A 26,229-nucleotide genomic window follows, 5' to 3' on the forward strand; every position below is an offset into this window, starting at 1 on the left:
GTATTTATTTATCCTTCCTGCTAAAATGTCATTTGTTACGGCACTTGTAGCTTGTAGCATCCTGCTATTTAGTTTGAACACCAAAAGACCCGAACTCTGATCATTTGTAATGTGTATTTCCCATTTCCCCCCAATTTCATGAGCATGGAACATAGCTCATTACCTGCGGTGTTTATTTTATACGGTGTTCACCGTGTCCTTTGCTTATTGTTTCCCGTCTCCTCCACCGACGGCACCTCTGACTGCACTCTCACCCTTCTGCAGGAGCTCTACGGAGAGGTGCGCTCCACCTCCGGCAGGGAGCTCTCAATGCAGACTGTGTAGGGCATGCTGTCCCAGGTGGCATTGGGCCAGCAGGTCCTGTCGGGTCTGCTGGAGAGTGGGATCCCGGTGCTGGGCAACATCATCTCAGGGGGCGTCTCCTTCATGGCCTCGTACAGCCAATCTGGAGCTGGAGCATATAAAGTGCTCACTGAGTGTATAAGAATAAAAACAACAAGACTCTCAATGCCTAGTATGGAATGATAATGAATGATTTCACAGGTTCAAACCGATCTTTCATTACTTTATGAAACAAATATTTTCAGGAAATCTAACGGTCAAACGCATCAATCCGGTACACTTTGGGAGGCTTCACATTCGGGCTACAGATGGCTTTATTCATTGATCCTGGAAATACTGTTTAAACCATTGTAACCTTATTCTGGGGGTGTCCCCTGTCACCAGGAAGCAGGGAGAACGGGGCAGAGCACACCACAGAAATACGTTAGACACTAGGGTAGAAAGCTTCAGCAGAAGCCTAAAAATCACAAACTACAGAGCTCTGGATGGGGCAGACGACGCCCGAGAGGACGTTCCGGATCCAGGATATTTTTATGCGGACTAAGGGAGCCAAATGTGACCCCGGGGATTAGGCTGGGTGATGCTGGGAGGGGAAACCTACAGAGGACTATGTATTAAAACTGCAAATGGGATGCGGATTGAATTAGCCCTGCACATTGTTGTACAGCAATAAATGATCATGAACACAGACATTTTCCAGCGTCGACTTTGTCTTTGGTCATCCGGCATTTGATGTCACTGAGGCAGTTAAAAAGTGTTTTCAAAGAGACTTTTGTTGTTTGGCTTCAGTGCTACATGCTGTACATACAGTAGTACATGTAGTCCAACCACTTTCACTGGTCTTTTCTTTTCTGACTCTGGCCCGTGGAACCAGTTCTGTCAGCAAAAGGTCAAAGCAAGAATGTGGCTTTTGTATCTGTTTCCTCTTGTGATGTCATTGTGGATAGGGCTGTCAGACTACTGGAGTAGGGAAAAAACTTTTGTTGTAATTGTAAAAAAAAAAAGGAAAAAAGATCAATACAAGTACAATAGTGCTAAGACAGGCTGCCGAACTGAAACTGAACTGTTTTTCATGACTTTTTCTTTACAGACTACAAGTTACATCACAACAAAACAGAGACAAGGACACAACAACATAGTCTCCAAAAGCCAGAGAAAAGAGGTGGGTCTTCAGATGGGATTTAAGTGTTGGAATAGTGGAGGCAGTTCTGACATGGAGTGACGGAGCGTTCCACAGCTTTGGGGCAGCCACTGAAAAGTTTAAGCCACAAACGTGGAACTGATGAGAGTAGTTGGGTAGAGGATCTGAGCAATCTGGAGCTGGAGCATATAAAGTGCTCACTGAGTGTATAAGAATAAAAACAACAAGACTCTCAATGCCTAGTATGGAATGATAATGAATGATTTCACAGGTTCAAACCGATCTTTCATTACTTTATGAAACAAATATTTTCAGGAAATCTAACGGTCAAACGCATCAATCCGGTACACTTTGGGAGGCTTCACATTCGGGCTACAGATGGCTTTATTCATTGATCCTGGAAATACTGTTTAAACCATTGTAACCTTATTCTGGGGGTGTCCCCTGTCACCAGGAAGCAGGGAGAACGGGGCAGAGCACACCACAGAAATACGTTAGACACTAGGGTAGAAAGCTTCAGCAGAAGCCTAAAAATCACAAACTGCACCTATCTTTATCCTTGCTTCAGTAAAATCTATTCCACTACATTTATAAAAAATGTATCAGAAATGTAACATTTGATTACATCAGAAATGTAAGTGCATCATTCTGACCAGGTGTTTAGTATCGCTGCGGACTTTCCTCTAGACGCAGTTACGTTGATTTTTAAGTTGCTCATTTGAACAGCAAGGGTTAGGGCTTGAGCCAGTTTGTTTGTCTATTACCTGTTAATCGCTTCTACTGGTTGCTATTTGTCTTAAATAGCTTAAATAGCTGTGGAATTTATCAGTAGATTAGCTTTGATTTGATATTGCTTGTGAGCAATTGTAGGCGATTTAAATAGGCGTGCTCAGACGCTAGCATCGCTCTGTCCCAGTTTGTGATGTTATGTTTCACCCCATCCCAATCTGCTCTCTCCCTGGAAGACCCCCCCTGCGACGTGGGCCTCCACGGCGTCGGAACCCCTCGAACCTCAGCTACCCCCCGCTGACCCCCTGTGAGGACTTTGCTGTCACAGGGGGACTATGGAACTGCCAGTCTGCCACTCGGAAGGCTGACTTCATCCCTGCCTATGCCTCCCTCCAGTCCCTGCAATTCCTTGCCCTCACGGAGACCTGGATCACACCTGACAACACCGCCACTCCCGCTGCCCTCTCATCTTCCTTCTCCTTCTCACACATTCCCCGGCCTTCCGGCCGTGGCGGTGGTACTGGTCTTTTAATTTCCCCCTCATGGAAATTCTCTGTTCTCCCCCTCTCTGGCCTGTCCATATCCACTTTTGAATTCCATTCTGTTGCAGTATCCTACCCTACTAACCTTTTCATTGCAGTTATCTATCGCCCTCCAGGGCCCCTGGGAAACATCCTTGATGAGCTAGACACCCTTCTCAGCTCCTTCCCTGAGGATGGCACCCCACTGATTCTCCTTGGAGACTTCAACATCCACCTAGAAGCCTCCCAGGCTGCTGCCTTCCTACCGCTAATCCGCTTCTTCGGCCTCTCCCTGCAACACTCTCCTCCAACCCACAAGGCGGGCAATATCCTAGACCTTGTCTTTGTGAGGAACTGCTCATGCTCTGATTTCACGGTTACCCCTCTGCATACATCTGATCACCACTTCATCTCATTCTCCCTCCCTCTTCCTCCCCATCCTCCTCCCCCTCCTCCCACCTACCCTTCCTCAGCCCGCCGTAACCTCCACTCTCTCTCACCCTCTTCCTTTGCCAGCACCGTCACCGCCTCACTCCCCCCTCTCGAATCCTTTTTCAAACTCCCCACTAACCCTGCATCTGCCACCCTCCTTTCATCTCTCTCCTCCGCCTTTGACTCTCTCTGTCCCCCGTGTCTCAAAGCCACCTCGCACATCCCCTCCCAGTCCTTGGATATCTGACACCCTCCGTACCTCCAGGGCCAGCCTCCGCGCAGCGGAGACGAAGTGGGGGAAATCCAAAGACGCTTCAGACCTCACGACTTACCTGTCTCTCCTGGCGGCATTCTCTTCCGCTGTCACTGCCGCCAAAGCAAAATACTATCAAACACAAATTCAGAACTCTGGTTCTAACACCCGGAAACTTTTCTCTATTTTCTCCTCTCTCCTCAACGCACTGCCTCCTCCTCCTCAGTCCTCCTTCGCTGCTGATGACTTTGCTGATTTCTTCAATGAGAAGGTCACAGTCATCCGCAGCTCCTTTACAACCACCGCCCCCCTCACTGTGCCCTTCCCCCCCTCTAGGCCCATCCCTTCCTTTTCCACTTTCTCCCCCCTTACAGACTCTGATGTTTCTCAACTCCTACTCTGCCACCACCCTACAACCTGTGCCCTTGACCCTATCCCCTCTTCTCTTCTCCAGACTATCACCTCCCTTGTCAACTCCTCCCTCTCTTCCGGCTGTTTTCCAGCATCCTTCAAGAGGGCCCACATCACTCCGCTGCTAAAAAAGCCTGCTCTGGATCCCTCCATCATCCAGAACTACCGCCCGGTATCTCTTCTTCCTTTCCTTTCTAAAACTATAACGAACGAGCTGCTTCTACTCAACTTTATTCTTTCTTTTCTAACAACAACCTGCTAGACCCCCATCAGTCTGGCTTCAGATCGGGCCACTCGACAGAGACTGCGCTCCACTCCGTCAGTGAGTCACTCCATGCCGCACAAGCAGCCTCCCTCTCCTCTGTCCTCATTCTTCTAGATCTCTCTGCTGCCTTCGACACTGTGGATCACCCCATCCTCCTGTCTGCACTGTCAGCAACGGGCATCTGTGGCACAGCCCTGGACTGGATTGAGTCCTGCCTCTCTGGTTGCTCCTTCCAGGTTGCCTGGGCTGGTTCGGTATCGACACCTCGGCCCCTCGCCAGAGGAGTTCCCCAGGGTTCAGTCCGCTTCTTTTTTCTCTTTACACTCGCTCCCTTGGCCCTGTGATCACTGCACATGGGCTATCCTACCACTGCTACGCGGACGATACCCAACTCTTCGTCTCGTTCCCGCCGTCTGATACACAGGTTTCAGCCCGTATCTCTGCTTGCCTGAGGGACATCCAGAGCTGGATGGACAACCACCATCTAAAGCTCAACCCAGGCAAGACTGAAATGATATTCATCCCTGCTAATACCTCTCCCCATCTGGATCTCTCCATTTCCCTCGGGGATACCACACTCACGCCGTCACCCAGTGCAAGGAACCTCGGCGTGGTGATGGACAGCCGAGAACATTGCGGCGGTGACCCGGTCTTGCAGGTTCTTCCTATACAACATACGGAGAATCCGCCCCTTTCTCACCCCCTACTCGACCCAGCTCCTGGTCCAGACGATGGTTCTGTCCCACCTGGACTACTGCAATTCCCTCTTGGCTGGCCTCCCAGCGTCCGCCATCAGACCCCTCCAACTCATCCAGAATGCAGCAGCTCGTCTGGTCTTCAACCTTCCCAAATACTCCCACGTCACCCCCCTGCTTACTTCCCTCCACTGGCTGCCTGTCATGGCTCGCATCAAATTCAAAACATTGGTGCTAGCCTTCCAAGCAGTTAAAGGGTCTTCCCCAGCTTATCTACAAAAAATCATCAGACCCTACACCCCTGCCAGACCTCTTCGTTCAGCCTCCACAGGCCGCTTGGCACCTCCCCCTCTCCGAACCTCCACCTCACGCTCACGACTACTGTCTGTTCTGGCTCCACTGTGGTGGAACAAACTCCCAGTTGAGGTCAGAACTGTAGAATCTCTCCCCACCTTCAAGCGCAAGCTGAAGACACACCTCTTCAAGCAGCACCTCTCCCCATCCCTCCCTACCTCCCTGTGAACCTTAATTGTTGTCTCTGTGACTTGCTTTGTGTATCGGTATTTTTAGTTGGCTAGGTAAGCAGTGTTTGGATAATTAACTTTGGTCACTTTTTCTCTGTTTGTTTGTTTCTTTGTTCAAAAAAAATAAAAAATAAAAAATAAAAATTGGCCCTCGTCCTTATCTTTGTTGTACAGGTAGCAGTTGAAATTGTACTTCCCTCTAGGGTCTTTCAGCGAACTTATCCCTGGTTATGGGTATGCACTTTGTTGTATGTCGCTCTGGATAAGAGCGTCTGTCAAATGCCAATAATGTAATGTAATGTAACAGATTGCAAGTACTGATTACCCACTAACACCCTAACTAGCGAATAGGCTAGGTGAATGTGCATTCCAGTGTCTGGTTTACTGACGCGCATATCAATCATTTCTAGGCTGCAGTAACAAGGTACAAGGAAATGCCTTACCTGTTGGTGGTTCGTGTTCCTCCCTGTTTCGGTATGCAAGTTCCTGTTTGACTTCAAGGTATGTTGCAGTTTGCTCTGTTACTTGCAGCCACGTAATGTTGATAATTTGATGAGAAGCCTGATGAGAATTTTTATTGTAGGTCGCCATAGATGACACGATAGTACACGTGCATAGCCTATTGAGGTATTTATTTTAATCTATCTTCTTTACGGTATGAGTAGGAAAGCATTTAGCTTCCAAGGTAATGTTGTTGTTAAAATGCGCTACAATATTGTGTTTTCCAGAACGCCACACTGCCTGTGCACTAACAAATGTTTTTCTGCCATTACAGGACATTGCTAGCTGCTGTTTTGCTGACATTAGGGGTGTTAGGGGCGACATGGCTCAGGCAGTAAGAGCAGTCGTCTGGCAGCCCGTTCGATCCCCTGCCCGGGCTGTGTTGAAGTGTCCCTGAGCAAGACACCTAACCCCCAAATGTGTGTGTATGAATGGGTGAATGAGAAGCATCAATTGTACAGCACATTGGATAAAGGCGCTATATAAATGCCAACCATTTATTAGAAATTTGTGTGTATCGTGTAGGCTCATTAAAGAGCTGAGGAACGTGGATAGCGGGGCGCCAGTTCTATTAATACGCCGGTAATGGCTACGTGGAGCGTTTGTGTTTTTAAACCTTTTCCCTGGGATTCCATATTTATTTCTAGTTTTAATATTCGTACTATTGACAAACCAACTGTTGATCGAGTTGGGGCTTTGGGGCGGCTTACTGTTTACGTTTTGTGGTGGCCCGATCAGGAATCGGTACACCACTGGAGTGGAACGGCCCGTGCGCCGGCGCCAAGCACTGGGAAAGGTCTTTAATCACGTGTATTTCCCCTGTTCGTATCTAGCAGAGCCGCACCGAGGAGAGAGAGCCGGCGGGGAGAATCAGCACCATGGCCAGCGACACGGAGAAAAGACGCGTGAGGAATGTGAGCTAGGAATGAATTAACATTTCTAATTGGACAGGCGCAGCCGGACTGACTCCAAGGAGGAACGAGAGGCCCTACAAAAGACGGGGCGCAACCACAGAGCGGGGCTGAGTACGGAGGGAGACGGAGGAAAAGCCCAGTGAGTTGGAAAAAACAGCAATTAGAAACAAGCAACGACACCACGGTGGAACCGCGGGTCTTCGGAGGCCCTACCGAAAGGCGAAGGCGGAACGGACCACCCACAGTCACCGACGGACCGGTGTACCTAATTTTTTGGCCGGTTATTTTTTTTCCCGTTTTTGAGAAAACTGTTTGGTTGGAACTTTGTGAAAGTGCCCTGAAGGCACGTGGGAAAATAATTAAAACCTTATTTTTGATCTACTCTTGCTCTCTCTGTCTCTCTCTCCCCCCCCCGGGGCGCCACATATGGTGGAGGATGCGGGCATAGAGACCCCAGCTATAAAAAGAGAGAGCAACTAAAAAAAAAAAAAAAATAAAAAAAAAATGGAGGACGCCATCAACGCCTTGCTCCGATCACAAGGCGCCCTACAGAAGGCCGTGGCAGAACTGTGCCAAAAGTCCAGCACGGCGACAACCCACCGGACGCCCAAAGACGTATTGTTGAAGCAGACCCCTGATGACGAAATTGAGGCCTACCTCGAAACCTTCGAGCGGGCGGCGTACCTGGAGAAATGGCCTCAAGGCGCCTGGGGCTCCCTCCTGGCTCCATTCCTCAGCGGGGAGGCCCAGAAGGCTTACCGGGGGCTGCCTCCAGCCGAAGCCCACGACTACCCCACCCTAAAAGCTACCATCTTAGCCCAGTATGGCTACAGCCTCCCGCCAGGGCACAGCGGTTCCACCAATGGGCCTATGACCCCGCCCTCCCGGCGCGAGGACAGGTGATGAGCCTGGGGAGGCTAACCAAAAGTTGGCTAGTCGAGGGCGACGGGCCGCCCCTGCTCGACCGGGTGGTGTTGGACCGCTGCGTCCGAGCCCTGGCCCCGGACGTCAGGAAATATGTGGCCCAGCAGGGGCCCCGCTCCATCGATGCCCTGGTCAACCTCCTGGAGAACCACCAGGTGGCACAAGAGATGACCAGGGGGACAAAAACGGAAAGCCCACGAAGAACCCCAATCGCTGTCCGACCAGAACCACAAACCAGGCCACGGTGGAGAGCAGACGACAGGGAGGAGGGCCTCAGACGGAGGGAGACCAGACGGTGCTTTGCCTGTGGCCGGGAGGGCCACCTGAGCCGGGATTGCCCAGGGAGGGAGGAGTCCATGGCCACTGCTCCTGAGACGGGCCGACCCTGCCACTACCTCACCACCTGCTGGGCCCACAAGGGCACTGCCGCCCCTAGGCTACCCGTCCGGATCGCGGGTCAGGACGCGGAGGCCTTACTAGACTCGGGGAGCGCGATTACCTTGGTGAGGCCAACCCTAGCAGGGGGGAGAAGGGGAGAAGACATCGCCGTCACCTGTATCCACGGCGATGTACGGAGCTACCCCACCGCCGAGGTGACCATCATCACCCCTAGAGGCAAGTTCACGGGAAAGGTGGGAGTGGTCGAGAGCCTCCCAGTGGAGGTGCTGCTGGGAAGAGACTGCCCCCTCTTTCTCAGCTATTGGAATGAGAGGGCGACCCCTGAGAGGCCCGGCCCCAACCCCCGACCCCGCCGGAAGGGCCACAAGGAACCACACCCGGTTTGGGTAGCCCCCGCCAGGGAGAGTGAGGAGGAGGAGACCCCACCCCAAGGAGGGAGGAGACCGACAACGCAACCCCCTTCGGAGAGCACAGATACAGCCCCGGAGCGACCGGACCCACCACCACCCCGGGAGGGGGAAGGGGGTAGCACGGGGGGGTTTTCGGAGTTCCAGCCCGAACTCGAGAGGGCCCCAACGGACTTCGGCTCCGCCCAGCTGCAAGACCCCCTCCTCGCCCAGGCCTGGAGAGCCGCCGCATACATTGAGGGCGTCCCACAAGGAGGGGTGAGTAGACCGGCCTACCCATATTTCAAAGTAAAAAATAACTTGTTATATCGAACCTGCAACAGTGACCCGGGAGAGCTGGACCAGCTTCTAGTACCTCAGACCCACACCTCCAAGGTGCTCTACCTCGCCCACACCCACTTGTTGGGGGCCCACCTGGGAAGGGAGAAGACCTATGAGCGAATCCTATCTCGCTTTTACTGGCCGGGCATCAAACGGGCCGTGGAGGACTACTGCAGACAGTGCGCGGAGTGTCAACTTCACAGCCCCCGGGTGACGTATCGCAATCCACTAATCCCTCTCCCTATTATAGATGTGCCCTTCCGCCGAATTGCGATGGACATAGTGGGGCCCCTACCCAAGTCCAGCCGGGGTCACCGGTACATATTGGTGATCGTCGACTACGCCACCCGGTACCCGGAGGCCGTACCCTTACGGGCCGCGACGGGGAAGAGCATCGCGAGGGAGCTGTTCCTCCTCTTCAGCCGAGTGGGGATCGCGGAAGAGGTCCTGACGGACCAGGGGACGTGCTTCATGTCGGGCGTGATGAGGGAGATGTGCCGCCTGCTCCGGGTCCGGCAAGTGAAGACATCCGTCTACCACCCCCAGACCGACGGGCTGGTGGAAAGATTTAACAAAACCCTCAAGTCGATGCTAAGAAAAATGATCACAACGGACGGTAAGGACTGGGACCATTTATTACCTTACCTGTTATTCTCCATCCGTGAGGTTCCGCAGGCGTCCACGGGGTACGCACCCTTCGAGTTGCTGTATGGGAGACGTCCCCGAGGGCTACTGGACCTCGCCAAGGAGGCCTGGGAGCAGCAGCCATCCCGACAACGCACCCTCCTGGAGCATGTGGAGGCTATGGACCAGCGGATGGCAAGGATCTGGCCCATGGTCCGGGAACACATGCAACAGGCTCAAAAGGAGCAGGCTCGACTGTACAACAGGAAAGCCCAGGTGAGGGAGTTCCAACCGGGGGATAAGGTCATGGTGCTGATCCCCACTAACGAGTGCAAGTTTCTGGCCAAATGGCATGGCCCCTACGAGGTCGTAGCCAAGGTCGGCCCCGTAAATTACACGGTAAGACAGGTGGGCCGGAGACACCAGCTCCAAAATTACCACATCAACCTGCTAAAGAGGTGGCACGAACCCGTGCACGACCCTGTTCCCCTCTGCTTAACCACAGGTGGCGTCACTGGAACCCCAGAAGTGGCCACTGGAGACCTGCTGACGGACCGACAACGACAAGACCTCCGCGAGCTGGTGAGCCAACACCGGGATGTGCTCTCCCACCTCCCGGGCCGGACTACAAAGGTCCACCACGACATCGTCACGGAGCCAGGGAGGAGGATTCGACTGCGGCCCTACCGGATCCCGGAGGCACGAAGGCAGACCATCCGGGAGGAGGTGGCGAGGATGCTAGACCTGGGGGTCATAGAGGAATCACAAAGCGCCTGGTCCAGCCCGATAGTGTTGGTCCCCAAACCGGACGGAAGCTGGCGGTTCTGCAACGACTTCCGGAGGTTAAATGAAATCTCCCGGTACGACGCCTACCCCATGCCCCGGGTGGACGAACTGATCGAGCGGCTGGGACCCGCTCGCTACATCAGCACCCTGGACCTCACCCGGGGGTACTGGCAGGTACCGCTGACCCCACAGGCGAGAGAGAAGACGGCCTTCGCCACCCCGGATGGCCTGTTCCAGTATCGGGTCTTGCCCTTCGGAGTACATGGAGCCCCCGCCACCTTCCAGAGGCTAATGGACAACCTACTGAGGCCCCACAGGGAGTATGCTGCCGCCTACCTGGATGATATTGTGATCCACAGCGCTGATTGGGAGAGCCACCTCAGGAGGCTGAAGGCAGTGCTCGGAGCGCTCCGGGAGGCCGGCCTGACAGCTAACCCGGCGAAGTGTCGCCTGGGCCTGGAGGAGGCCGACTACCTGGGCCACACTGTGGGACGAGGGTGCGTCCGACCCCAGAGCCAAAAGGTGAACGGAATAACAAACTGGCCCCGACCCATCACAAAAAGGCAAGTGCGCACCTTCCTGGGCCTAGTGGGGTACTATAGGCAGTTCATACCTGACTTTGCCACCAGAGCGGCCCCCCTTCACGAGCTGACAAGGAAAGACCACCGGCACACGATAACATGGACCGAGGACGCCGACCGCGCCTTCCTAGACCTGAGAACCGCCTTGGGGAATGAACCCGTATTAACCACCCCTAACTTCTCACAAAAATTTGTTTTACAGACCGACGCCTCCGAGACCGGACTCGGTGCCGTCCTCTCCCAAATCCAGGACGCAACAGAGCACCCAATTACCTACATCAGCAGGAAATTGTTGAAACATGAGAGGAACTATAGCACGGTGGAGAAGGAGTGCCTGGCTATAAGGTGGGCGGTGGGGAAACTTAAGTACTATCTTGTGGGGAGGGAGTTCATCCTTATAACCGACCATGCCCCACTACAATGGATGTACCGGTGTAAGGACACTAACGCCCGGGTGACCCGATGGTTTTTAGAACTCCAAAGTTTTAAATTCACGGTGGAACACCGAGCTGGGAGACTCCAAGGGAACGCAGACGCCCTGTCCCGAATGAACGAGGGGTTCTTTGGTGACGCTCCCGCCGAGGGCGTGGAGCTGAGGGGGAGGAAATGTGGTGGCCCGATCAGGAATCGGTACACCACTGGAGTGGAACGGCCCGTGCGCCGGCGCCAAGCACTGGGAAAGGTCTTTAATCACGTGTATTTCCCCTGTTCGTATCTAGCAGAGCCGCACCGAGGAGAGAGAGCCGGCGGGGAGAATCAGCACCATGGCCAGCGACACGGAGAAAAGACGCGTGAGGAATGTGAGCTAGGAATGAATTAACATTTCTAATTGGACAGGCGCAGCCGGACTGACTCCAAGGAGGAACGAGAGGCCCTACAAAAGACGGGGCGCAACCACAGAGCGGGGCTGAGTACGGAGGGAGACGGAGGAAAAGCCCAGTGAGTTGGAAAAAACAGCAATTAGAAACAAGCAACGACACCACGGTGGAACCGCGGGTCTTCGGAGGCCCTACCGAAAGGCGAAGGCGGAACGGACCACCCACAGTCACCGACGGACCGGTGTACCTAATTTTTTGGCCGGTTATTTTTTTTCCCGTTTTTGAGAAAACTGTTTGGTTGGAACTTTGTGAAAGTGCCCTGAAGGCACGTGGGAAAATAATTAAAACCTTATTTTTGATCTACTCTTGCTCTCTCTGTCTCTCTCTCCCCCCCCGGGGCGCCACAGTTTGCAGTGCGTGGTTTGGAATCTGGTTTGGCGTGGAGGTCGCTAGGGCGCCATCGAAAGTGGGGCTGTTCTTTTACTGTATGTTGTAGTGTGTGTGTGTGGAAGTAGAATATTTGATTCACCGTGTCCGTATCTCACCGATTTACAGTGCATGTGTATGTCTGCTGGCATCTTCACGAGTGAGTGACCTTTCGGTTCCACTTCCACGGACCCGTACCCGCATGCATCCAGTAGTGCCCCTTAGCGGCGGGGAAGACCTGCTCATTTTATCATTTTAGGGATCCTGTGGGTTTTTGTGTGGGTTGTTTGTTTTTACTGTGTTTTTAGGATTGTAATTAATAAACTCTGTCTTATTATTGAATCCACATCTCTGCTTGTTCATTTAGTTGAACACACCTATGTGGGGATTGATCACAAATCCTCGATTCTGACAAACTATTTCCTTGGGCGTAATTCCCAAGGTGGCGTGATCGAGTGGTGTTATGACAGGTCACATTCATTTCAGATACGATCAGCTGCAGCGTTGTTTGCGTGTAACGGCATCCGGAGAAATCGGCATCATTGCTCTGATTAGGGAGCCATAATAGATTATTGCTATTTTAGTATTTGAACAAATAATAATGTCAGCAAATTGCAGTAAATTGTTATAGGCTATTTAAAAAGCAGCAGGGGTATTTTCACCAGGGAATCTTCAACCGGGAGAGAAGACTGTGTGACCATGCACAGGCACTAAAATTGTAGTGAGTGCGGGCATATGCGCGTGAGTTGCTGTGATATAGTAGGACTATTACATTGTGTTACAGGGATCCCGTGAATGTAGTTGCTCTAGATTCTGACAACTATCTGAATTTAAAGAAGTGGGTGCGCACGTCAACATTAATGCATATAACCTTCAACATGTGGCCTAGACTAAAGACTGATCTCGATTAATGAACACAACTGGGTTCTCTGCCATAGTGTGAAGGCTACAAGTACGCCTATTGGGTAGTTATAATGCATTATTTCACTTTCGCCATGCGTTTTAATGTGACCCAAATAAGTGCAGTTTCCCCTCGTCACCCATGGTATGCGCTAGAACATAAAAGACGGAAACATGACCTAAAGTGCGTATTGAGTGAACTTAAATCGACAGAAGAGCCGCATTAGGTAAGTTTATCAAAGAATTACCCAATTGCAGCCCTGTATTTACAGAGGACCACGTATTTTACATTTTGCAGTTGAAATAAGTGATTGATAATCACACATCAATACCAAAAAGTTAAATGCCATTAGACGTCTGCAAATACCTTCATAGGTATTTTTTTGAAAAATACTGGGCTATTACAATATGCATAGGCTACAGGACAGTTTGTAAGTATTTAGACATTGGCATTTTTTTGTTGTTATTTTACACGGGCAGACTGGATTTGAAATTCAACATGGAAACGATGTTAAGTGTAGGCTGTCAGTGTTGATATGAGGCCATGTGCATCAATATTGGGAGAACCATGTAGGAATGACAGCCCTTTTTTATACAGAGTTCCCTCATTTAAGGGGACCAAAAGTAATTGGACAATTGGCAGCTCAGTTTTTTCTGGGCTAGCTGTGGGTCATTGTATCATTAGTTCATGCACAAAGCTAAGAAAAGGTAAACAGTTGATTCTCGGTATGGAATTTGCATTTGGAGTTTGTTGCTGTTGTCACTCAACATGACAACAAAATAAGTCAATGCAACTAAAGCACAGGCTTAAAAATCAGTGTATGTACAGTGGGCTCCAGAATTATTAACACCCTTGATAAATATGCAGTTATGGACATACGCTTTATTTCTAACAAGGGTAAAGTAGTGTGCCAACAGTTCCAACATGTGTAAAGTCTTACATTTAAAAAAATGCCCAGAAAACAGGTTTCACAATTATTAGCACCCCTGGTTAAATACTTTGTGCAAACAACCCTGGCAAAGATGACAACCATGAGTATTTTCCTATAATCTGTGATAAGGTTAGAGAACACATTCTGAAGGATTTTTGAACATTCCTCAATGCAGAACCTTTCAGAATCATTTATATCCTTGGGTATAAATGACCACAGGTTTTGATGGGATTTAAGCCTGGGGAATGAGATGGCCATTGCAGAACACATGTTGTTTTCACTTAACAATTTATGTTTGGATTTTGATGTATGTTTGGAGTGATTTCCCGCTGGAAAATCTACCAAAAACCAAGTCTCAGCTTCCTAGCAGAGACAATCAGATTTTCTCCTGGTACTTGTGCCTCTGGACCACTGGCAGCAATACATCTCCCCAGCATCAATGACCCACATATTTAACAGTAAGTACTGTATGAGGTGGTTCTCTTTCTATGCATTATGCAAACTCCAGTATAAAAATGAGGTAAGAAGCAAGCAAAATCCCTTTGTCAACTATCAGCACAAGAAAATCCAAAGAAGTCAATTCAGAAGCTACAGATGGTAAATGACTTTCACAAGTCGGGTAATGGGTACAAAACATACATAAACGGTTAAACATGACTCAACGGCAAAATGGAATGTACACAAGAAGAAGCAGCTCATATCTACTATCAGATATGGTGTAGGGGAAAATTCACAGAACAAAAGATCTCCCTCCTAAAAGTCAAAATCAGACTCCACCTTAGTGAGCAGGCTGGTTCCTCCAAAACTCTCGACGATGTATGATAAAAGTGTATCAATATATCCATATTAAAGTATGATATATACCCTGTATAGTTTCAAACTAATTAACTGCTAAATTGTGCTAGAATTAGGAGTAACCCATAAGTAACCGGATTTTAATAAAGCAGCCAGCTGGCGACAGCTGTAGACAGTCAAGGACAGGACAGTGGGCAGAGTGAGATATGCCTAGACAGCTGGTTTCTCCGGGACTCTTAATGATTCATGCCAGAAGTGTATCTATATGTAAGTGGCTTATAATCAATATATCACATGTACGCTGCTTGTTATCCAATCAAATGAACCCAGAACATTAATTATAGCTGAGCTTATGAAAACGCAAGAAACCACAGTGAAAACTGTTGAAATGAGAGCAAAGAATGCAACGTACATTTACTCACTTAGAAGAGAATATTAATCAAATGTTTAGTATGTCTGTATATTAGAAAAGAATATTAGAACAGAATATTAATCAAATGTTTAGTATGTCTATATTTTCAATGATTACTGCTGCTTAGTGCATTTTAGAAAAGTGACCCATATGTGGAAATATACAGAGTGACGTGTATGCTCAGAAAAAACCATGGATGACGTGTGTGTTAGAGGCAGTTTGCGAGGGTGGGGGCGTCCTGAACTTTATAGAGATTTGGCAGAGCATGACTGAACTTTGTACACAGTAGGCAGAGCATGAGGACTTTGGCCGATTTGCCACAATGATGTTTGCACCTGTTGGGGGGGTGGAGTTGTGGGAGGAGTTAAGATAAGAACAGTGTGGGTGATTTGCCACCATGGGGTTTGAGGAGGAGTTGTAGGAGGAGTAACTGTGTATAAAATGGGTGTAAAAATGACAGTCCAGAAAGTCTGATTTTCCTGAAGAGCTTGCTGCCGTGGCGACAAATTGGAGATTTGGACTCTGTCGTTTCCTAGACATGACAATGGCAGTGGCAGGGTTCCCACGGGTCCTTGAAATCCATGAAAACTTGTGAATTTGAGGGAAAAAAATCCTTGAAAGTTTTTGAAAATAGACATTGGTCATTGAAAGTGCTTGAATATATATATTTTAAATAATGGAAATTCAAGTCATATATAGAAATTTATAAAATTATTTTTACTTAATTTTGTTAGGACTGGAAATAACATTGCGTTACATTCCGCTGTATGTGTCTCCTGCCATCTGTGAATAGCACCACCTGCCTCAGTGCGATGGTCATTGGTCACTAGCTGTGCTTACAAGCAAGCTAAAAAGCTATATCAACCGTCACCTAGTATCATGCCTGGAAGATTTCAAGAAGGTTTGGAGAGTCGTGGCTCACAAATGTCCCGAAGTAGAGCCTGCAGTAAATCAATTAAAGTTCACGAGTCATGCAGCTGAGACATCACACCGGACGGCACTGAGCAAGCTAAAAGCAGGTACATACAGTACCCCTTGTATTCTGGTAATGTTGACATGTAGAAGAGAATAATAACCATTTGCAAGTTACTAACTAGTTACTAATGTTCATACAATAATATATCAGGCACTGGTGCAGTTAACTACTGGGTGAACTCAACGCACGAACAAAAACACATTTACACGAGCAGCACCGAGGGTCTCCCACATAGAGCCCTGGGCTAACGGAGATTCGGGTAAGCTCTCAGACGAGAGGGGCGAACACTCCAAAACATGTGTCATTAACCTGAGTGTAACACATAACAGATCAGCACTAAGGAAACAAAAAGCATAAGCCCCCCGGGTATGGGGTTCATGCGAATGTAACCGACCTACACCATTCGCCGAATAACAACTTAGTGCTGTATATCCAATGACATACAGCACGATGATATTCTGTGTGACAAATATGCAATCACAGAGGAAATCAGGAAGGGGGGCAAATATTTTTTCACGACATCATAATTTATTCTTTGTGTTGTTTTTATGCAGCCTTTTTTCTTCATTTTTATTAAGGGTGCCATTCGTTCTGGAGCCCACTATATTAAAAAATGTACTGTTATTTCTCCTCGGTGAAACCAAAGTGTATAAAAATAGCTTAAATAAAAGCTGAGTGTGCAATTCAGCCGCATACGAATTGTTTCATTACAAAAAAATTGTGGCGTCAAGAAAAAAATACTATGTGTACAAATGTGATGGTATTTGTGTTTTCTCAATAGCTTGACCACGGCTGAGGGTTTTACCATTGTTGGAGAGGATGAGGTGAGGGAGATCAGGGATGCACTGGAAAACCAGAACTTGACTTCAGCCGTGGCTAAGATCCAGGACTACTTTGAGCAGATTGACAGTGTGGAACTAAATATTGCCATCACCGGAGAGTCTGGCTCTGGCAAGTCCACCTTTGTCAATGCATTCCGGGGTCTGGTGGAAGACAACAAGGGCGCAGCTCCAACCGGCGTGGTTGAGACCACCATGGAGCCAGCCATGTACCCCCACCCTAAATATCCCAAAGTCAAAGTGTGGGACCTTCCCGGGATTGGGACACTCAATTTCAAAGCAGACGAGTACCTTCAAAAAGTAGAATTCAAACGCTATGATTTCTTCATCATCATCATCTCAGAACATTTTAAAGTCAACAATGTGCAGCTGGCCACAGAGATCCAACGCATGAAGAAGAGGTTCTACTTTGTTCGCTCAAAGATTGACAACAGCATACATGCAGAGAAAAGGAAGAAGGACTTTGACGAGGACAAAACCCTCAGTATAATTCGGGAAGACTGCATGAAAGGTAACGGGTCAATGTGAGATGTTTTGTGCGTCCTCTTCTACAACTTTTCCAGAGGGAACATTTAGATTGTTTAGCTTGTTATATTTTTTGGGATGGCATTACACAGTAAGAAGTTTGCAGCAGCTGAACATTGAAATCTGTCCTCCATTTGTTTGTTTTGTAACAGTACTCTATTTTCTATTTCATAAGGCCTCCTGGAAAATGGAGTGGCATCTCCCACGGTCTTCCTTATCTCCAGCCTTGACCTGCAGCTCTACGACTTCCCAAAGCTGCAGGAGACGATGGAGAAAGAGCTGCCTGAACACAAGCAGCGTGTCCTCCTGCTGTCACTGCCCAACATCACCCTGGACATCAACAAGAAGAAGAAAGAGGCCCTGCAGGCCAACATATGGAAGGTGTCCCTGCTGTCAGGCGCCGTGGCAGCCATACCCATCCCAGGACTGTCTGTGGTGGTGGATGTAGGCATCCTGGTCAAAGAGCTCAGCAGTTATTACCAGGCTTTTGGCCTGGATGATGAATCCCTGAAAAACCTCTCTGACAAAACGAACGTGCCTCTGGAGGAACTGAAAGCGGTCCTCACATCCCCCCTCAACAAGGAGATATCGGGCGATGTGGTCATCAAGTTGCTTACCAAATTTGCCGGAGCAGGGGTGATGTTGCTGGAGTACTGGGCCAGCACAATCCCGGTGTTTGGCTCCATGGCGGCCGCGGGAATCTCGTACTCCACCACCCACAGGATGCTGACAAGCTGCTTGAATGAGCTGGCAGAGGATGCACAAAAGGTCCTAATGAGAGCTTTGCAGTCACCGGTGTGAAGAAACTACTTCTCTGCAGTTCAAGTGCCTTTCTGTACTAGTGCCTTTGATCTTGATGAAGATGTTCTCATCGAAATTAGGTTGTTTATTTTTGAGCAATATGTAGTACTGTTTGTATTGAGAAAAAAAAAACAGCCAAGCAATCTTTGTAATGAGACACCATGGACAAATACTTGCCAGGATTGTTTATTTTACATAATGGAAATGATCTACATCTCATGAAATGTATGTCATTTGGTATTATGGGACATTCATTGGGGCTGGTATTTTTTCTGGAATATTTCTTTTAAATAAAACAAATGAATCTCCCAAGTAACTCAATCTGTAACCAATATAATCTACCTATGGGTTTATATTCATCTATGAATTCTGTCTATCTGTACCCAACTTGAGTTTGACCTTTTTTTCTGTATTCTAACTTTCTGAAAAGATAAGAGTGAGTAAAATTTGTGGACAACTAGCCTAAATCTGGTTCCCTCTTCCTTTCCGTGAGTCGAATACGTCTCTGGTGTTTCCTCATGGTGTCCCGTTTCCATGGTGATCCACCGTTAGGTGCACTAGGCTTGTGTGGACACTAGGAAAGTCTGTACTCAGAGCCGAGGTCTTCTTCACTCCATCCCAGATCCGAGACGCACAGAGGAACCTGCCCGGATCCCAAACATAAAACAAAAAACAGGGCTGGGGTCAATTCTGTCTTCAATTCAGTCAAGTCAGGAACTGAATTTAAAGAATTAAACGCTCTGTATGTCCCATAACAATTCAGCTAACCCCCAATGCAGCTACCCAGTTGTCTAAAACAAGACAAAGGGTATCAACAAGAGGTGATATTAGGACACTACAAAGGTATATTAGTTATATTTGCAATATAGCCGACTGAAGGTATTTACATTTCAGATAAAAAGATGAATATGAGACGAATATGGTTAAATATTTACATATTTTACATAAACTTTTTTGTCTCAAATCCAAAAGCCTTAACATTTGGGAAAAATAACAAATTTCACTCTACCTTTACTGTATTTCATTACACACAAAGCATTTTAGCATCTGGGAAAATGGGTTTCACTGAGGTTGGCCGGTATGCGGGTACATTCATCAGTTCTCAGTGAGGATGGTGCGAGAGTGCTGGCAGCAAGACAGGGACATGGCACACCACAGAAATATGGGGAAGAAAGCATTAGCAGAGGGTAAGTGGTGTTGCTCCTTGTCTCGGTCATGAGTAAAAACTATTTGACTCCATTCATAAAAATGTATCATAAATTGCAGATATGATAAGCTAGAGCATTGTTTGGGAGCAACACCATCAGGAGAAACCTGTGTCATTATTCTGACTAGGGAGCCATCATAGATTATTCCAATTTTAGTATTTGAACAAATAATGTCAGCAAAAAAAAAAAATGTCTTCTAATTTGCCACCCAAATGTTACAAAATAAGGAACTATTGTCCCTAAAGCAATGGCATCTTAAAATATATAGAGGTAATACAGATAAAACCGTAAATTGTAAAGGTACAATAGCTAATATTTCTGCGTTAAAACATTGTTACAAAACATCATGTTCTTACCTAATGAAAGGGGATATACATTTACTCTACAGACCCATATCTTTAATATTCTACAGTAATTTCTGTGAAATCATGTTCCCAGCTATTGTTGCTGTGTTTCCAGTGTGGGGTGGTCATATGTTGCAATGGACTGTCAGTTGCCATTTGTTGCTCATTTGCGTAGCTGATAACTCAAAAACTATAAATTATTACCCAATGAAAGTGAAATTTTCGGTGAAATCATGTTCCCAGCAATTATTGTTGTGTGTCAGGTGCAGGGTGGGCATTCATTGCTATAACTGTCAATTCACAAGCTTCTCATTATATACCCATATACCCAGGAATAAATACAAACCATGCAATTTTACAATGAAATTAAAGTCAAATCAATTTTATTTGTGTGGCAAGGAAAAACTTCCTTGGTGGAGAAGGCATCCTCCTCTCCACCAGTAGAACTCGAGAAAATGATAATAAGGCAGTGGGAAGTAAGTAGGGGCACAGATGGGACTTCTAGGATAGAAACCAAGGCCTTAATTGTAAGGAGGACTTACTGTTGGCTAATTCTACTGTGTATTCAATTTTGATATTAAAGATATGGGTCTGTAAAGTAAAGCTATACCCCCTTTCATTTGGTAACAATTTGCAATTATTGAGTTATCAGCTATGCAAATGAGCTGGGTGGCAACTGACAGTCAATAGCAATGCTTGGCCGCCCCACACTGGAAACACAGCAACAATTGCTGGGAACATGATTTCACAGAAATTACTGTAGAATATTAAAGATATGGTTCTCTAGAGTAAATGTATACCAGCTTTCATTGAGTAACAATTTACAGTTTTTGAGTTATGAGCTATGCAAATGAGCTGGTTGGCAACTGACAGTCAATAGCATTGCATGCCCATACCACACTGGAAACACAGCAACAATTGCTTAACGTATACCCCCTTTTAATTGGTAACAATGTATCATTTTTTAGTAATTAGCTTTGCAAATCAGCTGGTTGTGAACTGATAGTTTATAACAATGCATGTTTTTGCCACACGTGAAATGCGGCAACAACTGGTGGCAAACACTTTTTAGAGAAATTAGTGCGCAGTTTTATATTCTCTGCAAATACATCACAATCATATCCAACTGTATTAATTGAACAATTAAAATTGACAAAATTACAAATCATTTTATTTACCGAACTTTTATTTTGATGAATGCGAGAATATAAAATTGTGCACAAATTTCAATAAAAACTGTTTCAAACCCAAATTTCTAAATTATATCTTAAATGGAGTCAGATAACGAAGGTAAATGTGTTGACCCTATTGTGGAGATTCTTGGTCAGCCCAGACCAGTAAAGAGCGGAAGGCAGAGTGGTACTACTGTCTTTGTAACGTGGTTTATTCATTAGCTGATCTAGACTCTCATTATTATTTAATCCTACTAATATTCTTCCAGCAACACCAGAAGGACAAGCATGCAAACCCCTTCGGCCCTCGCTAAATTCCGTCATTTGGTTAGTGTGGAGTTTTACAGTGTTCATAGTGTCCTTTGCTTATTGTTTCCCGTCTCCTCCACCGACGGCACCTCTGACTGCACTCTCACCCTTCTGCAGGAGCTCTACGGAGAGGTGCGCTCCACCTCCGGCAGGGAGCTCTCAATGCAGACTGTGGAGGGCATGCTGTCCCAGGTGGCATTGGGCCAGCAGGTCCTGTCGGGTCTGCTGGAGAGTCGGATCCCGGTGCTGGGCAACATCATCTCAGGGGGCGTCTCCTTCATGGCTTCGTACAGCCTACTGAAGTCTGCCATCAAGGACCTGCGTGAGGACGCCGAGAGAGTGATGCACAGAACTCTGGATGGGGCAGACGACGCCCGAGAGGACGTTCCGGATCCAGGATATTTTTATGCGGACTAAGGGAGCCAAATGTGACCCCGGGGATTTGGCTGGGTGATGCTGGGAGGGGAAACCTACAGAGGACTATGTATTAAAACTGCAAATGGGATGCGGATTGAATTAGCCCTGCACATTGCACACATAGCACTATACAAGTACAATAGTGCTAAGACAAGGCTGCCCAACTGAAAGTGAACTGTTTTTCCTGACTTTTTCTTTACAGACAATTTACATCAGGGGTCTCCAATCTTATCCAGAAAGGGCCGGTGTGTGTGCAGGTTGTTGTTTTAGCACAGGACTAAGACAGCTGATTCTACTCATATAGGTCTTGATTAAAGACCACGATTAGTTCATTAGTATAATCAGGTGTGTTACTGCTGGGTTAAAACAAAAACCTGCACCCACGCCGGCCCTTTTAGGATAAGATTGGAGACCTCTGATTTACATCATACAAAAACAGAGACAAGGACACAACAACATAGTCTCCAAAAGCCAGAGAAAAGAGGTGGGTCTTCAGATGGGATTTAAGTGTTGGAATAGTGGAGGCAGTTCTGACATGAAGTGACGGAGCGTTCCACAGCTTTGGGGCAGCCACTGAAAAGGCTAGATCCCCTTTCAGTTTACGCCACAAACGTGGAACTTACAAGAGTAGTTGGGTAGAGGATCTGAGCAATCTGGAGCTGGAGTGTCAGAAAAGGAGGTCAGAGAGGTAGGGAGGGACCAGACAATTTGACAGTGGAGAGATGCAAGTACATGAGCGATATGGTCACTCTTTCAGGTGCCTGTTAAAAGCCTAGCAGCCGCGTCTTGAACCAGTTGTAGGGGAAGTTGGGAGGACTGACTGACGCCAATGTATAATGACAGTATCCACTTGTCAGTCTTTGGCTGATAGGGATTGGCTTGATTCAATGTTTCTGAGGTGGAAGAAGCTGCATTCAACAACTGCATTGATCTGTGTGTGTCAAAGCAGAAGGCAGAAATCACACTCAGATTCCTTGCATGTGTTTTAATGAACAGGGAGAGTCTGTGGTGACAAACAATAGCACATCAGTCATGCTTTCATTAAGCTAGAGGACATTTTTAGGTTATCCAGCATTTGACTTCCCTGAGCAGTTAAAAGTTGTTTTTAAACAGCCTTTGTTGTTTGGCATCAGTGTTATATACAGTACATACAGTAGTACATGATCAAATTACATTGTAACCAGGGCAACATGAAAGAAATATGCAGTCAGAGCTGTTGTTCATGAATCCAGCTTACACTATTAATTGTTCTAAAGTATTAAATCATTGTTCACTGGTAAATCTTGATTCCTCCATGACGGTTTGTGGATGAACTAATTCTCACTTCTGTTTATATGTTTCTGAATTGGTCTTTTAGAAATTAATCATTTATATAATATTATAGGAAGCATATGATTGCAGCTATTGCTGGTTAAGGTGGTGCAACCAGTTATTAATTTTTCACAGAGGTGATATGGGTGTCTTTTGTCATGAAATTAATTAAATAGTAAAAGTGTTTTTGTTTTTGTTTTTGTTTACTCAGGTTCCCAATGTCTAATATTACATTTTGGCTAAATATCTGAAACCATTCCGTGTGACAAATATGCAATCACAGAGGAAAGGATGGGGGCAAATATTTTTTCACAACACGATAACAAAAACACGGTTTTGTTTTTATGCAGCCTTTTTTCTTAATTTTTATTAAGGGTGCCATTAGTTCTGGAGCCCACTATATAAAAAAGGTACTGTTATTTCTCCAAGGTGAAACCAAAGTGTATAAAAATAGCTTAAATAAAAACTGAGTGTGCAGTTCAGCCACATCCAAATTGTTTCATTATAAAAAATTGTGGCGTCAAGAAAAAAATTGTATGTGTACATATGTGATGGTACTTGTTTCTATGTTTTCTCAATAGCTTGACCACCCTGAATATTAAAATAATTATTACCTTGCTATAACCTATGGTTCACACTAATTATAGCAGTGGGGTAGGGAGGAAAAGGTGCAGCCTGAAGAGGTGAGTTTTCAGTCTGTGCTTGGAAATGGTCAAAGACTCTGCTGTCCTGACCTGGCCAGAACAGACAGCAGTCGTGACCTAGAATTGCACAGCTTGTTGTCCATCACCACTCCGAGGTTCCTTGAACTGGGGGATGAGGTCACTGTGGTGTCCCCTAGCGAAATGGAAAAATCAGAGAAGGGGGAGGTTAGAGCAGGGATGAAGATTAGCTCTGTCTAACCTGGGTTGAGCTTTAGATTGTGGCTGTCCATCCAGATCTGGATGTCTCTCAGGCAGGTGGAGATGTAGGTGGAGACCTGTGTGTCAGTTGGGGGGAATGAGAGAAAGAGTTGGGTGTCATCAGCATAACAGTGGTATGACTTGCCATGAGCAGAGATAACAGGGTCAAGGGATCTGGTATAGATGAAGAAGAAGAGTGGACTGAGGACTGAGCCCTGGGGAATTCGCTTTTTTCGCTGTTTTCGCTTTCAATGTGCTATAATGGCATGTGATTCTTTTAGAAATAGAGGTTGCAGTATACATTTACATATTTGTCTGGACTGATGTTCTGCTACGGCTAATGCCTCTGACTTATTTCCGGGTGTTTGTTCTCTGCTGAGCTGCATATGAGGAACCTGAGCTTGCCATCCAGACCACCTGCGACAGCATCATCCTCACCTTCCTCTCCACCCTGAGCTTCCCTCAGCCCACTGTGCTGTGGAGAACCAAGACAGGAAGTGACATCACCAACCGGAGCAACACCACTATGGTCCTGATAGAATGGTAGCTGATAGAATTATGTTAACAAATCATTTCTGGACAGCACACGGTGTGTTGCAGAAGAAAACCTAATTTATCAGTATATGGCTGGATATAACGAAATTAAAAGGCCGGATACTCTGAACTGCCGTTTGGTGCATAAGTTGAAACAACAGTCAGAGCTTTCTCCCCAACGACACGTAGTCGCAGAGAGGCGACCCTCTCGTTCCCCGGGTGAAACTCCAACACAGTGGTGCTCAGCGTGAGTATCCCCACACCCGCCCGGCGCCTCTCACCCTGAGCAACTCCAGAAAAGAACAGAGTCCAGCCCCTCTCCAGGAGTTTGGTTCCGGAACCAGTGCTGTGCATGGAGGTGAGCCCAACTATATCTAGTTGGTACCGCTCCGCCTCCCGCACTAGCTCCGGTTCCTTCCCCACCAGAGAGGTGACGTTCCACGTTCCCAGAACCAGTCTGTGACGCCGAGGATCAGCCCGGATCCCCGCCTTCACCCACTGCCCATTGGGCAAAGCACCCGACTCTGATGCTGACCCCTGCAGGTGGTGAGCCCACAGGGTGGCGACCCCACGTTACCAGTTTGGGCTGTGCCCGGCCGGACCCCATGGGATAAGGCCTGACCACCAGACGCTCGCCGACGAGCTCCCCTTCCGGGTCTGGCTCCAGAAGGGGGCCCCGGTTTCCCTTTTCCGGGCGAGGTAGCTGGGTATCTGTGAGGCCCTGTCGTGGAGTCTTTGAATTTCGTTTTTAGAAACGAAAGAAGAAAGTTGATTTCATTACATTACATTACGTGGCATTTAGCAGACGCTCTTATCCAGAGCGACGTACAACCAAGTGCAAATCAAACAAGAACTAGTGCCAAGAGGACCTGAGAGGACAGTACAGTTCCGAGTCCTAGTGTAAACATACAGAAATTCAGAACCCTTGAAGAGTACAATCAACTTTCAAACTAGCATACCACAGTTGGCAGCTAGAATACCAGAATACAACAGCCAATAACATTATTACATTACATTACATTATTGGCATTTGGCAGATGCTCTTATCCAGAGCGACGTACAGTTGATTAGACTAAGCAGGAGACAATCCTCCCCTGGAGCAACGCAGGGTTAAGGGCATTGCTCAAGGGCCCACGGCTGTGCGGATCTTATTGTGGCTACACCGGGATTAGAACCACCGACCTTGGGTGTCCCAGTCATTTACCTTAACCACTACGCTACAGGCCGCCCCAAACAATAAAAACAACAATACCTGTACGATACGATATATCGTAACGATATCTATACATACATCTATACAAGTGCCATTACAGTCTAAGGCTAATCATGGTGATTGTGATTAGAAGCAGCTTGTTCGATTCCTTTAGATAGAAAAGGAAGAAGAGATACCAGGTGGTAGTTCTGGATGATAGAGGGGTCCAGGGTAGGCCTTTTTAGCAGCGGGGTGATGTGGGCCCCCTTGTAGGATGATGGAAAACAGCCAGAAGACAGGGAGGAGTTCACAAGGGAGGTGACAAATGGGGGGATGTCCAGTGTGATTGTCTGGAGGAGAGAAGAGGGGATAGGGTCAAGGGCACAGGTTGTAGGGCGGTGGGAGAGAAGGAGTTGAGAGACATCAGAGTCTGTAAGGGGGGTGAAAGTGGAAAAGGAAGGGTTGGACCTTGAGGGGGGCAGGGGCAACAGTTTCCGGGGGTTAGAAGTGGAGTTGTGAATTTGTGTTTGATCGTATTTTACCATGTGCATGTTCAAAAACTATCAAGACCTTATACATTTTTTCTCAAATTCACAAACCTTGAAGGATTTTTCAACGACTGTCGGAGCCCCATCTTTGTCATCTT

General features: G+C 47.3%; 2 protein-coding genes and 1 long non-coding RNA gene across 3 annotated transcripts; all 3 read left to right on the plus strand.

The window, feature by feature from the left end:
- The first annotated feature begins 32 nt into the window (after positions 1-32).
- LOC133142254 (uncharacterized) lies at positions 33-7,123 on the plus strand. Its single transcript, XR_009710166.1, has 3 exons — positions 33-1,504; positions 5,724-5,814; positions 5,897-7,123. It is a non-coding gene; the product is annotated as an uncharacterized LOC133142254 (long non-coding RNA).
- An 8,122-nt stretch (positions 7,124-15,245) lies between these two features.
- Positions 15,246-18,273, plus strand: LOC133127469 (interferon-inducible GTPase 5-like). The gene is made up of 3 exons (XM_061240398.1): positions 15,246-15,254; positions 16,827-17,379; positions 17,569-18,273. Exons 1-3 carry the CDS (start codon positions 15,246-15,248, stop codon positions 18,192-18,194), a joined length of 1,188 nt encoding a protein of 395 aa, XP_061096382.1. The 3' UTR covers positions 18,195-18,273.
- A 1,001-nt stretch (positions 18,274-19,274) lies between these two features.
- Positions 19,275-21,728, plus strand: LOC133137811 (interferon-inducible GTPase 5-like). The gene is made up of 2 exons (XM_061256204.1): positions 19,275-19,280; positions 21,345-21,728. Exons 1-2 carry the CDS (start codon positions 19,275-19,277, stop codon positions 21,642-21,644), a joined length of 306 nt encoding a protein of 101 aa, XP_061112188.1. The 3' UTR covers positions 21,645-21,728.
- Positions 21,729-26,229: the final 4,501 nt, after the last annotated feature.

Source organism: Conger conger, chromosome 1, assembly GCF_963514075.1.
Source record: "Conger conger chromosome 1, fConCon1.1, whole genome shotgun sequence".
In the NCBI taxonomy this organism is placed as follows: domain Eukaryota; kingdom Metazoa; phylum Chordata; class Actinopteri; order Anguilliformes; family Congridae; genus Conger; species Conger conger.